The following is a 17,800-nucleotide window of genomic DNA, read 5'->3' on the forward strand; positions in this document are numbered from 1 at the left end:
ATCTTTGAAGGTTTGGTAAATAAGAGCCAAGGTCTTGATTCTTTCGATGTTTGCTGATCTGGAAGCATTAATGCTGCAAACGGAAATCTTTTGTATCTTCTCGTAATTAAGTGTTGTGATGACGCATTATTTATCTTAACTCCAGAGTATAGGAGCACGGGCAAATTATCTTAATAGTTCAGGACTGTGGAGAGAGGAATATCTGGCCTTGATAGCTAAAAAATCGCAGTCAGGATGAAGAATCCTGAACAGCTGTAATGCAAAAATCTGCATTGTCAGACTTGTCTGGTATGAGTATTGCGTTCCTCAGGTGCCAATAAAGGTGAATGATGTCTCCTTACTTGCACATTACCTGTTGTCTCATTTATTAGAGGAACAGTTATGGTGGATGTCTTCAGAACCACAACTAAAATGCTCTGGGAAAATAAGTACAGATTCTGTTTAAGTTGTTGAGACCAGGCTGGCTAAAATGATGTGGAAATTAACTATTTCAGACAGCCTGATGTTCTCCCCTGTGAGACTGGCAAGGAATAGCAGCCGGTGTAACCTGTGTGGTGCTCATCTGGCTCTCTTTGTTGCTGTCAACAGCATTTTGAAAAAACAATAATGTATTTTAAAAGTATTGGTATTTTGAAACCAAATAATGTTAGAGAAGACAGGACAAGACCTTCTTAAACATGTAGTAGCCATTTTTAAAAAATGAAATAAAAAGTCTTCCTCTGCTTCCCCCTTCAGGTTCTGACCACACACAGTATCACGCATCTATTTTTAAAAATATTTTAATTGCAGATAGTTTGTCAGATTCTGCTGCTCAGTACTGACTAGATTTAATAAAGATCTGTATTTTTGAGCTTTCTGGTGCAGAAACTTTGTTAGTGAGCATACCTGCAGTGTGAATCATCTTGTTAGCTTGTTACTTGCTCGAGTGAGAGTGATTATAGTTTTCACACTGGTCAAACGCTGCTGGGAGGACTAAAGGTCTTTTTAGAAGCTTTTGTAAAGCCAGTTTTGTAAAAACTTCATTACAGACCTGGAAATTGAATGCTTTCAATTTCTGATGGATGCTTTCAGTTTTGGTGTGTGTATCTTCTGCATCAGTTGTCACTGAGTGTCAGGGCTTGGTACATGCACAGCTTGCTTGGAGTGGACAATGGGAGTCCAATATTTGGGGAGGAATTGTGAAATAAAGCACCTCACTGCCCCAGTGGTTACAGACAGCCCGACTGCAGTGGGGTGTTGGCATCAGAGATGCAGGGAAATGACTCCAAAGTCTCCTGCAAACAGGGTTGAAACATCTAAATGAATCCTCATACATTGGAGACTGAGTGATTTCTGAACTTTACTGCTATCTTTTTGCAGAGAACCTTAAAAATGCTGCTGAGAAGTGAAAGTAATTGAGGAGTAAGAGCTAAGCCAGCTCTAGAATGAGAGTTAAACAAAGGGAGCTCTCAAAGCAGGAGTGGATGGTGAAAGGGTGGTGATGAGACAGGACACATGCTCTGAGTGCTGTGTGCAGTTGGATGAGCTCACATGGCTGCAGTGCCAGTTTTGTTAGATTTTCCTCATTGTTGGACAGTGTTTGTGCTGGGGAAGGCTCCCGACCTTGGGCACACGGTCCCAATGTCACCGGCCAGGCATAGGAGCTGTTTGGCACTGACCTTTCAGTCTTGTAGCGAGGCCAATGGGCTGTGAATTGAGCTGGGGGGCTGAGGATGTGTCAGTGCTGGGGGGCTCTGCAGAGCACTGAGCCCTGGGCTGAGCCTGTGTCAGTGCTGGGGGGGCTCTGCAGGGCACTGAGCCCTGGGCTGAGCCTGTGTCAGTGCTGGGGAGGCTCTGCAGAGCACTGAGCCCTGGGCTGAGCCTGTGTCAGTGCTGGGGGGCTCTGCAGAGCACTGAGCCCTGGGCTGAGCCTGTGTCAGTGCTGGGGGGCTCTGCAGAGCACTGAGCCCTGGGCTGAGCCTGTGTCAGTGCTGGGGGGCTCTGCAGGGCACCGAGCCCTGGGCTGAGCCTGTGTCAGTGCTGGGGGGCTCTGCAGAGCACTGAGCCCTGGGCTGAGGATGTGTCAGTGCTGGGGGGGCTCTGCAGAGCACCGAGCCCTGGGCTGAGGATGTGTCAGTGCTGGGGGGCTCTGCAGAGCACTCAGCCCTGGGCTGAGGATGTGTCAGTGCTGGGGGGGCTCTGCAGAGCACTGAGCCCTGGGCTTGCTGTCCTGCGCTGTTTGCCAGCCTGCCTTGGGTTTCAGGGCCCTGAACGTGGGGGTGGGTGCCTTCCTGGGAAATGCAATCCTGCTGGGGCCCGTGCTTCTTTGTTGCCTTCGGGGGCATTTCAGACCCGAGTCAATCCATTCAAACGCTGCTGTGGTGCTATGGCATGTGCGTTTAAATCTGCCATGTTCTCCTCAGCTGCTGATTTTCCTTGTGCCAAGGGGGCTGTCTCTGTCACAGCTTTTAGAGAGGCAATCTTCCCATAATTGAAGGTTGCTTTCCTGGGAGCTTTCCATGTTACAGAGAGCAGAGCCTGCCAGTGTTGTGTCCAGTGACTTGTGCTGCATTTGTCACTCCCAGCATTTTATAATGCAGTGGTCACAGACTTGAGTTTGAAGAATAATGGAAGCTCATGAATAGGCCTTCATGAAATTTCCTAGATTTTTTGTGAATTTGTGATCTTCTGTAGATGGAAAGGGGACACATCTTTCTGTACTGTCATTTAGCTAACACTTAATGAGCTAAAATCAGCGTGTGCTTGATTAAGTAGAATTTTGTTGCAACACTAAACTTGCCTTTTAGGAGAGGGAAAGAGTTTATTAAAAAGTGTATAAGATTTTATTCAAAGAAAGCTGAGTAATTTGTGATGCATCTGAAGGAACTGTGGTTTTTTTTCTTCCTTCCATTTATTTAACCTGAGACAAGAAAGAATGCTGTGTCTGGATTACCTGATCTTTCTGAGGAGTCTGTCTTGGAAGCAGGGTGGAGAGAAGAACATGGCTCAGGATGTTGATTACAGCTGTCACCAAGTAGCTCAAGCAGATTTGCTTTTCATATTAAAACCTCCCGATAGGTGCTGATAAAAAGCAAACAAAAACCCACCCCAAAACACTAATTAGTTTGTTCCATGACTTGTTAGCTGCACATTCCCATCTTTATGGTTTCCTGTCAAGCACCAGGGGAAGGCTGGCACCACCTTAGTGGCAGTTGTTACTCTGCTTTATTTGAAGGTTGTCCTCCACAATAACCCCAGTCTCACTCCATGACTTTATTTGATTTAGGGGGATATCATTTGTGTCTGTTGAGCATCGAAAGATTCCCTCTCTCCAGAGTGTAAACCAGGATCTTTGGGCTAGGAGAATGTGATCAAATTTTGAGGAAGCTCTAAAAAAGTTATTCTTTTTCTACAGGTGAAGTCCTAAAAAACTTAAATAAGTTCTACAAAAGAAAAGAAATTCAAAGATTAGGAGCTGAAAATGGACTAGATGGTAAGAAAATGTTTTAAGTTTATATTACTGTAATGTGAAATCTGTTTTGCTTCAAATATGGCATTAGATGTGATCTTTTTATCTCAACACTGCTTCTTTACATTGTCTCTGCCGCTTGGTTCAAATAATCTTTATATTTACTTTTAGTAGCTTATATTAAGGTGGAGGTTTTAAATGAACTGCTTCAGTGTTTTATTGAGTGTTTACAAACAGAGTTTTCTGATCCTGGCCACATTAATTTTATTCTTTTTCTTTTTTTTCCCCCCAGCTCGCCTCTTTCACCAGGCATTTATAAGCTTTAGGAAGTATATCATGGAATCCAGTTCTGTGAGTGCTGATTTGCATATTATTCTCAATGATATATGCTGTGGTGCAGGCAAGTATCTGGAATGCTTGTAAAATAAAATGTGCATTTTTACTTGGTTTTCCTTGTATACTTACCTATGTACATGTGGACCTCCTACGGAGAATTATTATTCAATATGATAGAGAATTAATTCACTGCTGTCAGAGAGATTAAAAATCCCTGCTTCCCTATCAGAAACATCTGTGCCCATCCAAGGGAATGTTCAGTTGTTAAATCCTGTGAAGTGGAAATGCAAGCTGTGGAGGTGATAGCAGGAAGCAGCCTGTGGTTGCACAGCATCTGTTCAGGGCTGAAATGGGAAGAGCTGCTCTGTTTATTCCTCTCTTTGCAATCCAGCAGTCACTAGGGGGCACCTGGAGAGCTCTGTCCCGGCTGGTGGCTCCGGGGACAGCTGTGTGACAGTGCTCTGTCCCCTGTGGCACTCACAGAGGTGTCCTTGCCTGCTTGGTGCATCCTGTGCTGGCATTAACAGCTCTTACCTGGGAGCTGATGCCAGCTGGGAGCAGCAGAATCCACACAGAAAGCTTGTGTGATTTGCACAGTGGGATTTAATGATGGGATTTTGAAGATTGCAGTGGCTGTGAGTTTTGTCTTTAAATGTAAATGTGTAGATTTTAAATGTTGGCCATCTTAGGAAATCGTCTCATTATATTTTTTGTGCATAAAATATTCCACATTTTATGCACAAAATTTTTCTCGTTTCCACTTTTTATCTGGTTATAGATGACCATTATGCTTTATAACTCATATACAGAAGTACTGAAATTTTTGAGTTTTGTGTGTCCAAAGATGATAATTTAATATGCCACAGTTTAAAAAATATTTCCACAATAATTTTTATTAATTGAATAATAATTCTCAATTTAACCTCCCCCAAAATCAAACATCCCCCCAACAAAATGAAAACACTCCAAGAAACCCCAAACCACTGCTTTTTCTTTTTGTGTGTGTATGTTTGATAATAACAGAGGTTTAGATCAAGGCAGTTCTTTGAAATGCTAAGAGAGCTGGACAGTAGGAGTGTGACCTGAAATGGGACCTTTAAGGCCCACATGTCTGCTGTGCAGACATTCAGAAGAATGAACCTGGATTTCTCTTCTGAGTTGATTTTAGAGTTTGGAACCAGAATTCTAAGTCTTGGTAGCTTGGAGAAGCTGCAAATCTGTTTTTCTCTGTTTATTCATAAAAGCTCTTTAAAAGATTCTCCTCCCTCTTTCTCCTTTTCTTCCCCCTCCCCTCCCCATTTGGGAAGAAGGGGCTAAAATCTTCTTACGACAGAAAAACTATTTCTCATCCAGTTTTTCCACAGTTTCTCATTTTTACTTAAAAGTTCTGTAGGCAAATAGGCTGAGCAGAGTGGATATACTGAAATGAGATGCACTTTTTCATATTATTGTGCTTGTATTCCATCGCTGAATGAGTCCAGGTACTTGTGTTAGTTTCCCTTTCTGCCACTGAGGTAATTACTGAATTTTGTGGAGAGCCAGAATTGAAAGGATTACCTAAGTGTGGGGTGGAAATGGTAGAAAATACTTTTCAAAGTTTTTAATGAAGGCAGACACTCAGACAGGCACAGAAACTTTCTGAAAAGGGTTTGTTCCTCCAGGTCACGTGGATGATCTGTTCCCGTTTTTCCTGAGGCACGCCAAGCAGATCTTCCCCATGCTGGACTGCATGGATGATCTGCGCAAGATCAGCGACCTGAGGCTGCCCCCAAACTGGTCAGTGTGCTCCAGGGGCTGCCCTGGTTCCTGTTCCTACTGCCATGGAATTCCAGAGTCTGTGGGCTTCGGCATTTTCAGTGCTTTTCTCTGTTTTTGCAATAATTTGTGTCAGGAACTCTTGTTACAATGAATTAAAAAGAAAATAATATTATATCAGCTATGAAAGTCACTGAGTTGGTGTGGCTTTTCCATGAAGATGTTTTCTGGCAATGTGTTTGGGAGGTAGCACATCAAAACATTAAAATGTTGATAAGCTCAAGGAGAGAGAATTGCAGGAATAATAAGAATTATTTTGAAAACAATGTGTGAATTTCACTCTGAATCTTTGAAAGCATTTTGTGACTCAGAAGATCAATATGTAAGACACAGTAACCTCTTTATACTGTCTCTAAGAACTTGATATTATTGCTTTCAACACACATTAAAATTATTAATGAATAAATGCTTGATATAATTTCCAGTTTCTCCTGAGTCAGTATCCAGATAATGTGCAACAGATCTCTTTTTTTCTCATTTTTACTTAGAAGTTCTGTAGGCAAATAGGCTGAGCAGAGTGAATATACTGAAGTATACTTTTTTTGTCTTTGCTTTAGGTATCCAGATGCCAGAGCTATTCAGAGAAAGATAATATTCCATGCTGGTCCTACAAACAGTGGAAAAACTTACCATGCTATCCAGAGATTTTTGTCAGCCAAATCTGGAATATACTGTGGTCCACTAAAACTTCTGGCTCATGAGATCTTCCAAAAGAGTAATGATGCTGTCAGTATGTCATATTACTTACCAACATCCCTAGTGCTGGAACAGTCTCATGCATGCATGTCTGTGAAGTTCTGTGGTGGCCCCAGGTGCTCCTGGAGCCCTTTGCTTTGCAGTGCTGTCAGCTCATGTGAAATCAGTTGTGCGTTTGTGCTTTAGCTGCAGAATGGAGCAGTGCTGTCCCCAGAGCCTGTGCTGTGCCATCATCCCTGTACCTGCCTCTGTTCTTCTGGCATTTGTTGCTCCCTGGGTTAGCCAGGTGCTGCTATCAGCTTTTTCAGTCTTCCTTTGCCCATGACCTTTGTTATAGCTTGTACACAAAAAAAATACTCTTGCTTAACTCCCCCCAACCTTCTGCTTTAATGTATTAATTTATTTCACTTCACCATCCTTGAAAAATTCTGCAGATACAGATGTGTTGAAGGGCAGAGCTGTGCTAGAGGAAATTCTCAATAGTGTTTCATTTGGCATATTTTTGGAGGTTCCTCACCAGTGTGTTTCCAGCTGCAGAGAGCCAGACCAGTTCTGAAGCACTACAACCATGTTAATATCACATGTTAACTCAGAACAGTGTGTGTGTACAGTACTGATGTTGTGATTTCTCTTTTTTTCATGTAGAATTTGTAACTCCTAGCGACACATCAGAAAGATTGTTCAGTCCTAGGAGACAGCTGTAATGTAGCACATGTGTTCACAGAGTGACTGTGGGTACAGTCAGTGCTGTTCCTTGTTCTCCCACGTGTTTAGTGTGTGAGAGAACTTTTCACTGGCTGGCTCCTGGATCATGGATCGTGTTTGGGCCCTTGGAGCTTGGACAGGGCTTCCAGCAGGGCTCTGTATGGCTGTAGGTGTGGATGGAGCAGCCAGCAGCACCAAGGAGGGTAGGGCTGGCAGGGTGGTGGCCTCAGCTGTCTCTCACAGCTGGTCCTCATGAGCACTTGTTGTGTGAGTGTAAGGCAGCAGGGCAATTGCCAAAGGAGCTGGAGCTTGTGAGGCTCCTTCATTGCTGGGCCTTGCTTTGTGAGCCCCTTGTGCTCTTCTAACAGTTCTTTGGTGGCAGATGGGACAGCTCTGAAATGCTCAGGGGAAGGTGTAACCTCCTGCAGGTGTAGGGGAAGGTATCTAATTACAGACACCACCGCCTCATCGTTACACCTCCACTGTGACAGGACTTCAATACCAGGCACAAGTCTCTCAAGGCTGAGTAGTTATTTCCAGGATAGCCTCTATTACACTGTCCTGAAACTACTGTAAGAAACTGGTTTTGTCCTCTTGGAAAGGAGATTCTTTCATGTTCAAAAACTTACCCTGAGATTTGTGAATGCCCTCAGAACGTGCCCTGTGACCTGGTGACAGGAGAAGAGCGTCTCTTTGCCAATGAGGACTCCAGACAGGCTCCTCACGTCGCTTGTACCATTGAAATGTGCAGCACTAACACACCTTGTAAGTACAGAGAGTTGTTTCTGTCCTGTCTGTGGTATCCTTGTGTGTTTGTTATTCTTTGGACTCCAAAGTAGCTGAGCTCTTCTCTTTCACTCAGGAATCAACGTTTCCTGAACTATGATAGAGCAGTTCAAGAAACATGGATCATCTCAGAATAGCTTTTTGGTGATAGAGGATTAGCTTTGTTTGAGCAACCTTTTTTAGGAAACCTTTAAAATTCCTTCAATTCCTTCATGTCTTGTACTGCTGTTCTAGATTCTCTTCCTTGGTGCATCATATTTTTTTTTTTTTTGTTTTAAGATGAAGTTGCTGTGATTGATGAAATTCAGATGATCAGAGATCCTGCCAGAGGCTGGGCTTGGACAAGAGCCCTTCTAGGTGAGCTTGGTGGTGTTGGCAGTGAATTAGCTTAATGGCACATGAAATACAAGCTTAGCACTTGGTAGAGTCATTAGTGGTTATGTGATGCAAAGTAAAAGTATTTGTTTTTAATGTCTTCCCACAGCAAGTTAGAGATACTCTGCCTCAAAGGGTTTGTCTGCATGATAGGAAGCTGCCTGTTGTGTTTTGCTTAACAAATGGGTCTTTAAAATTTAGTTCAGATGCCTCTTTTATTTTTCCTTCCTTGGATAATAGGGAGTCTTTACTACATTGTGTCTTTACATTGACTATTTCCAAGAAATATGCTTTTCTGTTCAATTAAAACAACACTGGTTTTCAAGATAGTACCCTTGTAGAGATTGTGCTAAATAATGGTCGCTTTAAATATTTTATAGTGTTAATTTCAAATGGCTCATTTATAGAGCTGCATCAATCTGTTATGTTCTTACAACAATGCTTATTTTGCTAACTTTAGAATATTTCTAGAGGAATTTTGGAAACAGTTTTCCTCGTATTTGGAATAGAAGTTTGGAATTTGATTCCCTCTTGACCCTTTCTTTCATTGCTTTTGATTCTAAGTTTAGCAGATTTGTCACACTTCCTTTACTTCCTGTTTTTCCCTTTTGTGTTCTGACTGAATTAGAGGTGAATTCATGTAGAAAACAAAACCCCTCAGTTCTGTTATGGTTTGGGAGTTAGTAAAACATGAGTAGTAAGTAAAACATACTCAAAGCTTGCTCCATTTGTTCAGTGGCTGAGGGTACCTCTTGTTTTGGCTGAGAGGGTGCAGAGAGGTATTGGCTGCTCTGATTATCACGCTGATGAATTGTCAATCACCTGCTGCTAAGAGATCAAGAGCAGCTCTAGGGAAATAGTGTATTGTGGGAGAGGCTTTAGGTGCAGGCTTGGCTCGTTGAAGGAGGTGAAATACAGTCTTCATTGTGTTTAGCAACTAAAATATGACTTTTTGGTACCCTAAGAGGCAGCTAAAGCTACTGTTGTATATAAGCAAGTAACATTTTGCTTTTTATTTCACTGGGCTTTGTTCAGGCCTCTGTGCAGAAGAAATCCACGTTTGTGGAGAACCTGCTGCTATTGACTTGGTGACAGAGCTCATGTACACTACAGGGGAGGAAGTTGAAGTAAGTAATTCTGAGAAGCTGTGAACACAATGTCAGGTTCTCTTTGCTGTAAAACAGGAAAAAATCTAGGGTCCTTTTGGGGATGTCACTGCTCAAAGTTGTCCTGCAGGAAGTCTTGTGTGACCTTGTTCACAGGGTCTTAGGATGAGGGAAGAGATGAGAATGTTGACTCCATGTTTCAGAAGGCTTGATTTATTATTTTATGATGTATATTATATTAAAACTATACTAAAAGAATAGAAGAAAGGATTTCATCAGAAGGCTAGCTAAGAATAGAAAAGGAAGGGAATGATAACAAAAGCTTTGGTCTCGGACAGAGAGTCCGAGCCAGCTGACTGTGATTGGCCATTAATTAGAAACAGCCACATGAGACCAATCCCAGATGCACCTGTTGCATTCCACAGCAGCAGATAATCAATGTTTACATTTTGTTCCTGAAGCCTCTAAACTTCTCAGGAGAAAAAATCCTAAGGAAAGGATTTCTCAGAAAATATCATGGCCACAGTCTTGTTAAACTGTTTTTCAATTTCTGTAAAGCAAAGATGTTGCAAAGTTCTTTCCTTCCCTTTTTAAATAGTGGTGCTGTTTTTCTGTAGGAAGAAAAGTGGTTTGCTGAGTTCCCTTTAGGGGATGCTGCAGCTGGTACAACTGTTTATGGGCTTTTACAGCTCTGATCTTCCAGGGGGGCACGGTGCTCTCGAGTTTGCTGACTTTACAGGATGCATTGCTGGTTAGGCTTTATATGGTGGAATTTGAGTTTAAAAAGTACCCTTTTGGACAACTTGAATTGTAGGTCAGGAACTACGAGAGGCTGACTCCCCTGACTGTGCTGGATTATGCCTTGGAGTCCTTGGATAACCTCCGTGCTGGGGACTGCATTGTGTGCTTCAGCAAGAATGACATTTACTCTGTCAGCCGCCAGATTGAGGCCAGAGGGTTGGAATGTGCTGTCATCTACGGCAGCCTGCCCCCAGGTAAAGCACTGTGCTTTTATTGCTCAGGGAGTGTTCTGCTTCCTGTGCTTTCCTCAGGAGAAACCCCCCGGCGCTGCTTGCTTTATGGCAAAATAAAGCACTGCTGGTTTCCTACTTTGGCTTCTTTATATAGCTAGAGAAAGTAATCAGCTTTCATTGGCTGGTGTTTTAATCTTGGGATTAGACCTTTATTATGTACTTAATTTTGATCTTCAGATAGATATAATTAAATGAGGTCTATCCACAGCTCTGGGAATGATTTAAATCCCTCCTCCCATCTGGCCAAATACCAATCAAATACCAATTTATTTATTTTCTTACTCAGCCTATTATAATGACATTGGACTTAGCGATATGTTGTCTAAGTTTTGTATGGAGTTTGCAATGTGAAGTGTTCTGTCATTCTGTTTTAGGAACAAAGCTTGAACAGGCAAAGAAATTCAATGATCCTGATGATCCTTGCAAAATTTTAGTTGCTACAGATGCAATTGGAATGGGACTCAATTTGTAAGTATTGCAGCAGGTTATGGTACTTCTATTTTCCTTCAGGTGTGATGGCCACATTAATTTCTTTGCTTTTTTGTCTCCCCAGTCTGATTGTTGTTGTTAACTTATCTAAATATCTGCTGTGTCTAGATAACACAGTACATACATTTCAGTTTTGAAGTAGTGATCAATTTGGTTAGGCAGAACTAGGCTTTAGTTTTAAAAGTGATTCCAGAGCTAAATGGCTCCCTGGGCCTAATTCAGTGTGATGGTTGGCCATGGATGACAGGGCCTACTGGATGAACTGGAGTCAAGTGGGCTGGGTTGTCAGAGTTATCATTCCCTTGCGTTTCTGAAATACAGAGCAAGCTGAGCCCAGTGCCAGATGTATTCCATTGGTGAGGGACATGCAGTCACATCACTACAAACTGCTGAGGCAGGTGCTGGTGAATGGATTGGGAGGCAATTAGGATGTGATTGATGTGTGCAGGGATGATTATTCTCCTGCCACTAGCCAGTGCCCTTTAGAATATGCTGTGTCCATAAGTAGTATCTGTGATACCCTAATTTATAGAGGAGAAAAAAACTTATAAAAAAGCAAAAAGCTTTAATTCCTCATATTGGAAGTAATTAGCAAAAAAGGATTGCTCTTTGTTTTGTTGAACTCTTTCAGGTGCATAAGAAGAATAATTTTTAACTCCATAGTGAAGCCGACAGTGAATGAGAAGGGGGAGAAGGAAATAGACACCATCACCACCTCGCAGGCGCTGCAGATCGCGGGCAGGGCCGGGCGCTTCGGCTCCTCCTTCCGGCAGGGCGAGGTCACCACCATGCACCGCGACGACCTCGCCCAGCTCAGGGACATCCTCAGGGAGCCCGTGCCCCCTGTCCAGGTGAGAGCCAGCCTGTGCACCTCTGCTCTGGGGCTGCATTCTGATATCCTGATCCTGTATTATCGTTCCTTCTCTTTGCGACCCATAAACATGAGTTGTGCCACAGTGACTTTGATATACGTCCTGTTTGGAGACTTGTGGCATTCACATTCTCTGAACATGATTCCTTCGCCCAGGGTTTTTCTCCTGGGAAGCTGAAAAGAGAAAAGGAAAACAATTCTTATCTCATTTGCTTCTCCTGTGTTGTGCTCATGAGGAATGTGTTTGGAGATTGTTCACCCACAGGTGATTGTTTCACTGGATTTCAGTGTGAGTTGTTTTCACTCTTTGGCCAGTCAGGGCCAGGCTGTGCTGAGACTCTGGAAAGAGTCACGAGTTTTCATTATTAGCTTTTAGCCTTCTGTAAGTGTCCTTTCTGTATTCTTTAGAATAGTATAGTATTCTTTAATACTATACTATACTGAAGTATAGTATAGTATAGTGTATAATAATATATACTATACTAAAGAATAGTATATATTATATATAGTATATAATAATACTATATAATACTATATATAATATAGTATTATACTATTAAATTATTATAGTATAATAATACTATATAATAGTATATATAATATATTATTATACTATTATATTGTTATAATATAGTATAATAAAGTAATTAGCCTCTTGAGAGCATGGAGTCAGATGCATCATTTTCTCCCCTCATCAGTGGACCTGCATTTACAATAGAGACTTTCTATGCTGCTTTTATATGAAATCTGCTCTTTTAATAATTAAAAGCTCAAGCACAAAAGCTCTTAAGTTTCAGCTAAGTGTGCTTAATAAACTGGAGTCTGCAGGGTGCTTTGGTTTCTTGCATTTTGTCTTTCAATATATTGTTTCTAGTGGATTGACTTTAAAACAATATTGAGAATTAATGGAAATTTTTTTCTTTTTTTCCCATTTAGGCAGCTGGACTACATCCTACTCCTGAGCAGATAGAAATGTTTGCTTATCATCTTCCTGATGCCACTCTATCCAACTTAATTGTAAGAATGATCAAAATATTAGCAGCTTCTTTAAAAATGCAGTATCACTTATAGTCATTGCTTTGTACAAAGCTTCCCTTGGGAGGCCTGACAGACAGCCTTGTGTGTATTTTTTTATCAATTGGATTCTTCTCTCTGCCACACAAGTGATTGCAGACAGGTTTAGGATGTTCAACTTTTCTGTGCTAGACTTGGAAGTTTTGAAACCTGTCAGTCATTTTTACATGTGTTTAAAACTGTGCAGCAGCTTTTTCATTCCAGCTTTTCTGAATTTTAAATGTAGATATTTAGTTCTAAGGCTGAAGATATTAGAGATCTGAAATTAGATAAATTATTTGAAAATTCCTAGAAAACTGGTTGTTTGTTCCACATATTGTTCCACATATGTATTGTTCCACATATCTGATATCTACCTGATTGTTTTTCCTGTTTCTGTGGATTTTGTGGTAAAACTGTGTAACTTTTAGGAAACTGATTTTGTGGGATCCATTTGATCTCCTCTTTAGATAGATACTAGTTCTTTTGGATGTACCTAAACATTATAAAGTAGAAATTAAGATTCTAATATGTATTAATAAATCATTATCACAGCTTTTAGTAAACTGAGAAATCCTTGGCAGCTTTCATGGTTTTAAATGTGCATTATTGTTGCTGCTGATCTGCTGTTATATAGCAAAATGCAGATTTCTAACCTTGAAATAAAAGATTATACCTGGAGACCTCCTGGAAGACTTAGCCTGGTAGGGTAACAGCACATCTTTAAAATTTTTAAATTAGCAATTTCTGGGCTAGCATAGTAGTGTTAAGATAAAAACCTTGTGTTGTTTTTGATCTCTTAAATATTCATATTTAATTAAAAAGCTCGTAGTTTCTTTAAAGATGTTTTTAAAAGTGTCTTTCAAAGATTTGCATTGCATAAATTATTTTGGGGGCCCATAAAATTCCCCCTGCAGGGTGCACTGCATCTTCCATTTCTCCAGACCTTGAGTGTGTCTCATATTTTCTTTGAACTCCTCTATTGCACTACTGGATTTAGCTTGTGTTTTCTTTCTTCCTAAAATAGATCTGATCCTGACATTGAGCTAAAAATACCTCAATTATTGAGTTGCATGCTGTAAAGTTAGCTTTTTGGGTCATGCTAAGTGACAAACCTGGAGAAGTTGCTAAACATAGTGGTGACTGGTTCCTGCGATGGTGTTCTTTGTAACTAAAATGTACCCTTCCAGAACTTTGTTATTTAGGAGACTGATTGAAAGTGTTTAAATAAAGTGTAGTGTGTTGTGTCTTCTCCCCTGTGTTGGAGAATTTAATGCAAATTCTGCTAAAAGAGCAGGACGATCTCCCCTGCCCACTTTTTTATTACTGTTGTCAAATCTGAGGGTTTTTAATTGTTCTTTCAGTATAACAAGTCTTTCAAACTCTAAATAACTTTTTGCTTTGGTAAGACAAAGTTGAAGGAGCCTCTCCTGTACTAACATTCTTCCACTTGGTTTTATTTTCCCAGGATATCTTTGTGAGCCTCTCCCAGGTCGATGGGATGTACTTTGTCTGCAATATTGATGACTTTAAATTTCTGGCAGATATGATTCAGCACATTCCACTCAATCTGAGATCACGATACGTCTTCTGCACTGCACCCTTGAACAGGAAAGAGCCTTTTGTGTGCACCACTTTGCTGAAGGTCAGCTATTTTTTCCCCCTCAAAACATGTGGTGTTTGTATTGTACCAAGAGGCTTTTGGTGCACTGGGACTGTGTCTAGCTGCTGTGTTTGTTGTGGGATTTTCTATCACATCATATGAGAGCATTCTTAAAGTGCTCACAGGTAGTAGAAGGGATATAAAATAGCTGGACATGTATTGAATTCTTCACTATTTTTATTGACCAAAGCTTTTAACCTCTGAAAACTGGTTCTCATGATGGAAATTAAAGTTGGGATAGCTTCTCTGCTGTTTGCCTCTGAAAATCCTACTGCTTGTCCTTGTCTGTCAGCTCTGGACTGGGAGGGATGACAGTGGTGTTCCCTGGTCACTTGTGCACTGTTAAGCTTTGCCACCAGCATGTTCCTAAAAGCAGTCATTAAAAACCAAGTTACTGCTCCTGTGAGCTGTTGGCTTGCCAACAGAAGTAAATGTGGGATTAAGGGTGATTGCTGATGCTGTAACACAGTTACACAGAATTTAAACTTCAGAAAACACAGAGCTGTAAGTGGCTCTCAGAATTGTGTCACTTTACTTTTCAGGCTTGGATGAATTGGTTTTGCTGTGCCCCAGGAGTGATTATTTTGAGGAATTTGTAGTCAGCTGATTTTTCAGTTTTTCAGGTTTAATAACAATGTCACTTGGGACTGTTTGTTAGACAGTATTGCCATTGTACCCTTTTTAAAGACTGCATTAAACTTTTAAAATAGTGTAAATGAAACTGATGTGGTGCTCTCATGTCACAAATATTAGAACCCTGCTTTTCAAAAATGGCTAAAGATCTTTAAAAAATGAGTGATTGATTAAAGAGTTGAAAAAAGTGCTTCCTTAGGAAAATGCTGAGCTTTTGGATTCCAAGTAGTGAAGGTGCAGAGGGGCATAATGCAGTGTTAGAGGGAGGTAGATTGTTGTGAATGCTTGTGTGAATTTAAGCCCCATTGCTTGGCCAAGAAAACCCAATTTAGTATCAGCCAGATAGGAAGCACTTATTCCAAGTCATGAGTACTCTTGAAAATTTTAGCTTTAAATCTTACTTGACTTGTTTTTCTGTTAGTTGAAGAGCTGAGGTCTCTGGGTTTCAGAAGAGTGGATTTCTAGGGCAGATTAATCTGTTTGGTTTGTGGGTAGCGTGTTTCCTAAACCAAGGAATACATTTAATATTCCAAACTCTGGCAACCCTGAAACAAGATAATTAACCAAATAGGGTGAGGAGGATTAAAAAAGACACAAAGTCCATCTGCTTTGCTAGATGCAGTCAAATGCCTTCAGTGTTACACTTTTCTGGATAGCTCTGTGCTTTTGTTGCTTAACTCTGTGCATGGCCCATGGACAAATTGTGTTAATGAGGCCCTGGAAAGGAGAGGTGACTCCTGTGTTGGGTAATTAAGTAAAAGAATGTGTGGCATTTGGGCTGTGTAAAGCAAAGCAGGTGTTTGTGGAGTGTTCTGTGCACACAGACTCTGGGGGGTTTAACTCTTTGGGGATTTCCTGTGTTTGTTGTTCAGTTTGCACGGCAGTTCAGCAGGAACGAGCCGCTGACGTTCGACTGGCTCTGCCGCCACACCAAGTGGCCCTTGGCTGCTCCAAAGAACATCAAGGAGCTGGTGCACCTCGAAGCTGTGCATGACGTTTTTGACCTCTATCTGTGGTTAAGGTATTGTCTTTGTGCTTGAAGACTGTTTGTTTTTTCCTGTTATTTATGACTTGCAGTCCTAGAAGTGTCTTGAAGCCTGTCGCAGACATCTTTTATGGAAAATCCTTTCCTTAGGATTTTTCCTCCTGAGAAGCTGGAGGCCTCAGGAACAAAATGTAAACATTGATTATCTGCTGCTGTGGAATGCAACAGGTGCATCTGGGATTGGCCCATGGTGGATGTCTGTAATTAATGGCCAATCACAGTCAGCTGGCTGGGACAGAGAACCGAGCCACCAACTTTTGTTATCATTCTTTCCTTTTCTATTCTTAGCTTAGCTAGCCTTCTGAGGAAATCCTTTCTTCTATTCTTTTAGTATAGTTTTAATGTAATATATATCATAAAATAATAATCAGCCTTCTGAAACATGGAGTCAGATCCTTGTCTCTTCCCTCACCCTAAGGCCCCTGTGAACACGGTCACGGAGGCCCATATGTACCTGGAGCAGGATGGGCTCCTTTGGCCTTTTAGAGGATCTTGACAAATGAGTGTTGAGGGAGTGAGTTCTGCAGGCAGCAGTGTGTGACTTGCAGAAGGAGAAGGTAGAAACAAGGACTGGAGCAGCTGAAATGCAAACTAAATACGTATTCCCATGCAACATGTAATGAATATTCATTTTACTTAGTGCATATCCCACTTGTGTCCCAGTGAGAAGGTTTAACTGTGTGTGCTTTTGCCTCCCTCCAGTTACCGCTTCATGGACATGTTCCCTGACGCTGCCCTCGTGAGGGACATCCAGAAGAAACTGGACGACATTATCCAGATTGGTGTCTGCAACATCACAAAGCTGATCCGAGCCTCCCAGTCTGCAGCTGCCCCTGGCACGGCTGAGGTGGTGGCAGAAGATTTTCCTCTCTCAGGGACTCAGAGGGACCCCAGGGCGGTGCCGGAGCGCCACGGTGCAGCCTCCACGGAGGCTCTGTCCATCGCAGTGGAGGCTGCAGGGCTCAGGAGAGCCAAGAGCACGAGGCCCTCCCGGCTGGGGGGCAGGCAGGAGGAGCTGAAAAGCTACGGCCGGGGATCCCTTGCCAACAGACTGCTGAGGGAGGGACTTCTGACCCAGGAAATGCTGAGACAGCTGGAGAGTGAGTGGCAGGATCAGCACAGGAATGGTAGATATGGCTTTGGCTCAAAGAGAGATGATCAGCATAGTTCAAAGGAAACAAGGAAAAAGAGAAAATAGAACCGTGCCCTAATTCTGTTTAGTTTTTATTCATAAAATAAAATACTATTTTAATAACAACCGTGGCATTTCATGTTTACACTGTTGCAGCTCCTTGACGCTTTTCCTTCTCCTGTGACCAGTAATGTGAAGCACTCAGAGAACTGGACTCTTCAAAGCTCAGAGGCCATAAGTTTGTTTTAGCCACTTAGCTGTACACTCTTTCAATCATGGTGTTCAGCATCAGTGTGTGATCTACTGCTGTGTGAAAATTTGAACTTGGTGTCTTCTTGCAGGATATCCTCTCATCATCAATAAATGTCAGAAATTTCACTAGTAATGAATTAGCTACTCATTCCACCCCTTCCCAAAGGGCAGAGTTTGACAGACCACAAACAAGTGATGAACAGCCTGGAACAAAATTGGCTTAGAATGGTGATGGGAGTCATGTGCCTCTAACCATTGTGTCCTATGAAAATGTGTAAGGAGCTTAAAATAATTTGTGGTAATGTGTCAGGAGTGATGGAATTCTGGCCACAAGAATTTTGGAGTGAATTTCAGTTATTGT

At 41.7% G+C, this 17,800-nt stretch overlaps 1 protein-coding gene across 3 annotated transcripts in view; it reads left to right on the plus strand.

Moving 5' to 3' along the window:
* Window positions 1-17,313, plus strand: part of SUPV3L1 (Suv3 like RNA helicase) — a 20,821-nt gene extending 3,508 nt beyond the window's left edge. For 2 of the 3 annotated variants that reach the window (XM_059476706.1, XM_059476705.1), the window contains exons 2-15: window positions 3,395-3,472; window positions 3,741-3,848; window positions 5,446-5,560; window positions 6,157-6,325; window positions 7,654-7,765; window positions 8,066-8,143; window positions 9,197-9,288; window positions 10,082-10,262; window positions 10,676-10,769; window positions 11,422-11,641; window positions 12,598-12,678; window positions 14,183-14,359; window positions 15,883-16,031; window positions 16,758-17,313. In XM_059476706.1, coding sequence (XP_059332689.1) covers window positions 3,395-3,472; window positions 3,741-3,848; window positions 5,446-5,560; window positions 6,157-6,325; window positions 7,654-7,765; window positions 8,066-8,143; window positions 9,197-9,288; window positions 10,082-10,262; window positions 10,676-10,769; window positions 11,422-11,641; window positions 12,598-12,678; window positions 14,183-14,359; window positions 15,883-16,031; window positions 16,758-17,253 — 2,150 coding nt within the window. In that variant the 3' untranslated portion in view covers window positions 17,254-17,313. Of the gene's footprint in view, window positions 1-3,394; window positions 3,473-3,740; window positions 3,849-5,445; window positions 5,561-6,156; window positions 6,326-7,653; window positions 7,766-8,065; window positions 8,144-9,196; window positions 9,289-10,081; window positions 10,263-10,675; window positions 10,770-11,421; window positions 11,642-12,597; window positions 12,679-14,182; window positions 14,360-15,882; window positions 16,032-16,757 lie in introns of those variants that run through there. The other variant, XM_059476707.1, reaches the window with a different exon arrangement.
* Window positions 17,314-17,800: the final 487 nt, after the last annotated feature.

The sequence above is a fragment of the Ammospiza nelsoni genome, chromosome 8 (assembly GCF_027579445.1).
Source record: "Ammospiza nelsoni isolate bAmmNel1 chromosome 8, bAmmNel1.pri, whole genome shotgun sequence".
NCBI classification, from domain to species: domain Eukaryota; kingdom Metazoa; phylum Chordata; class Aves; order Passeriformes; family Passerellidae; genus Ammospiza; species Ammospiza nelsoni.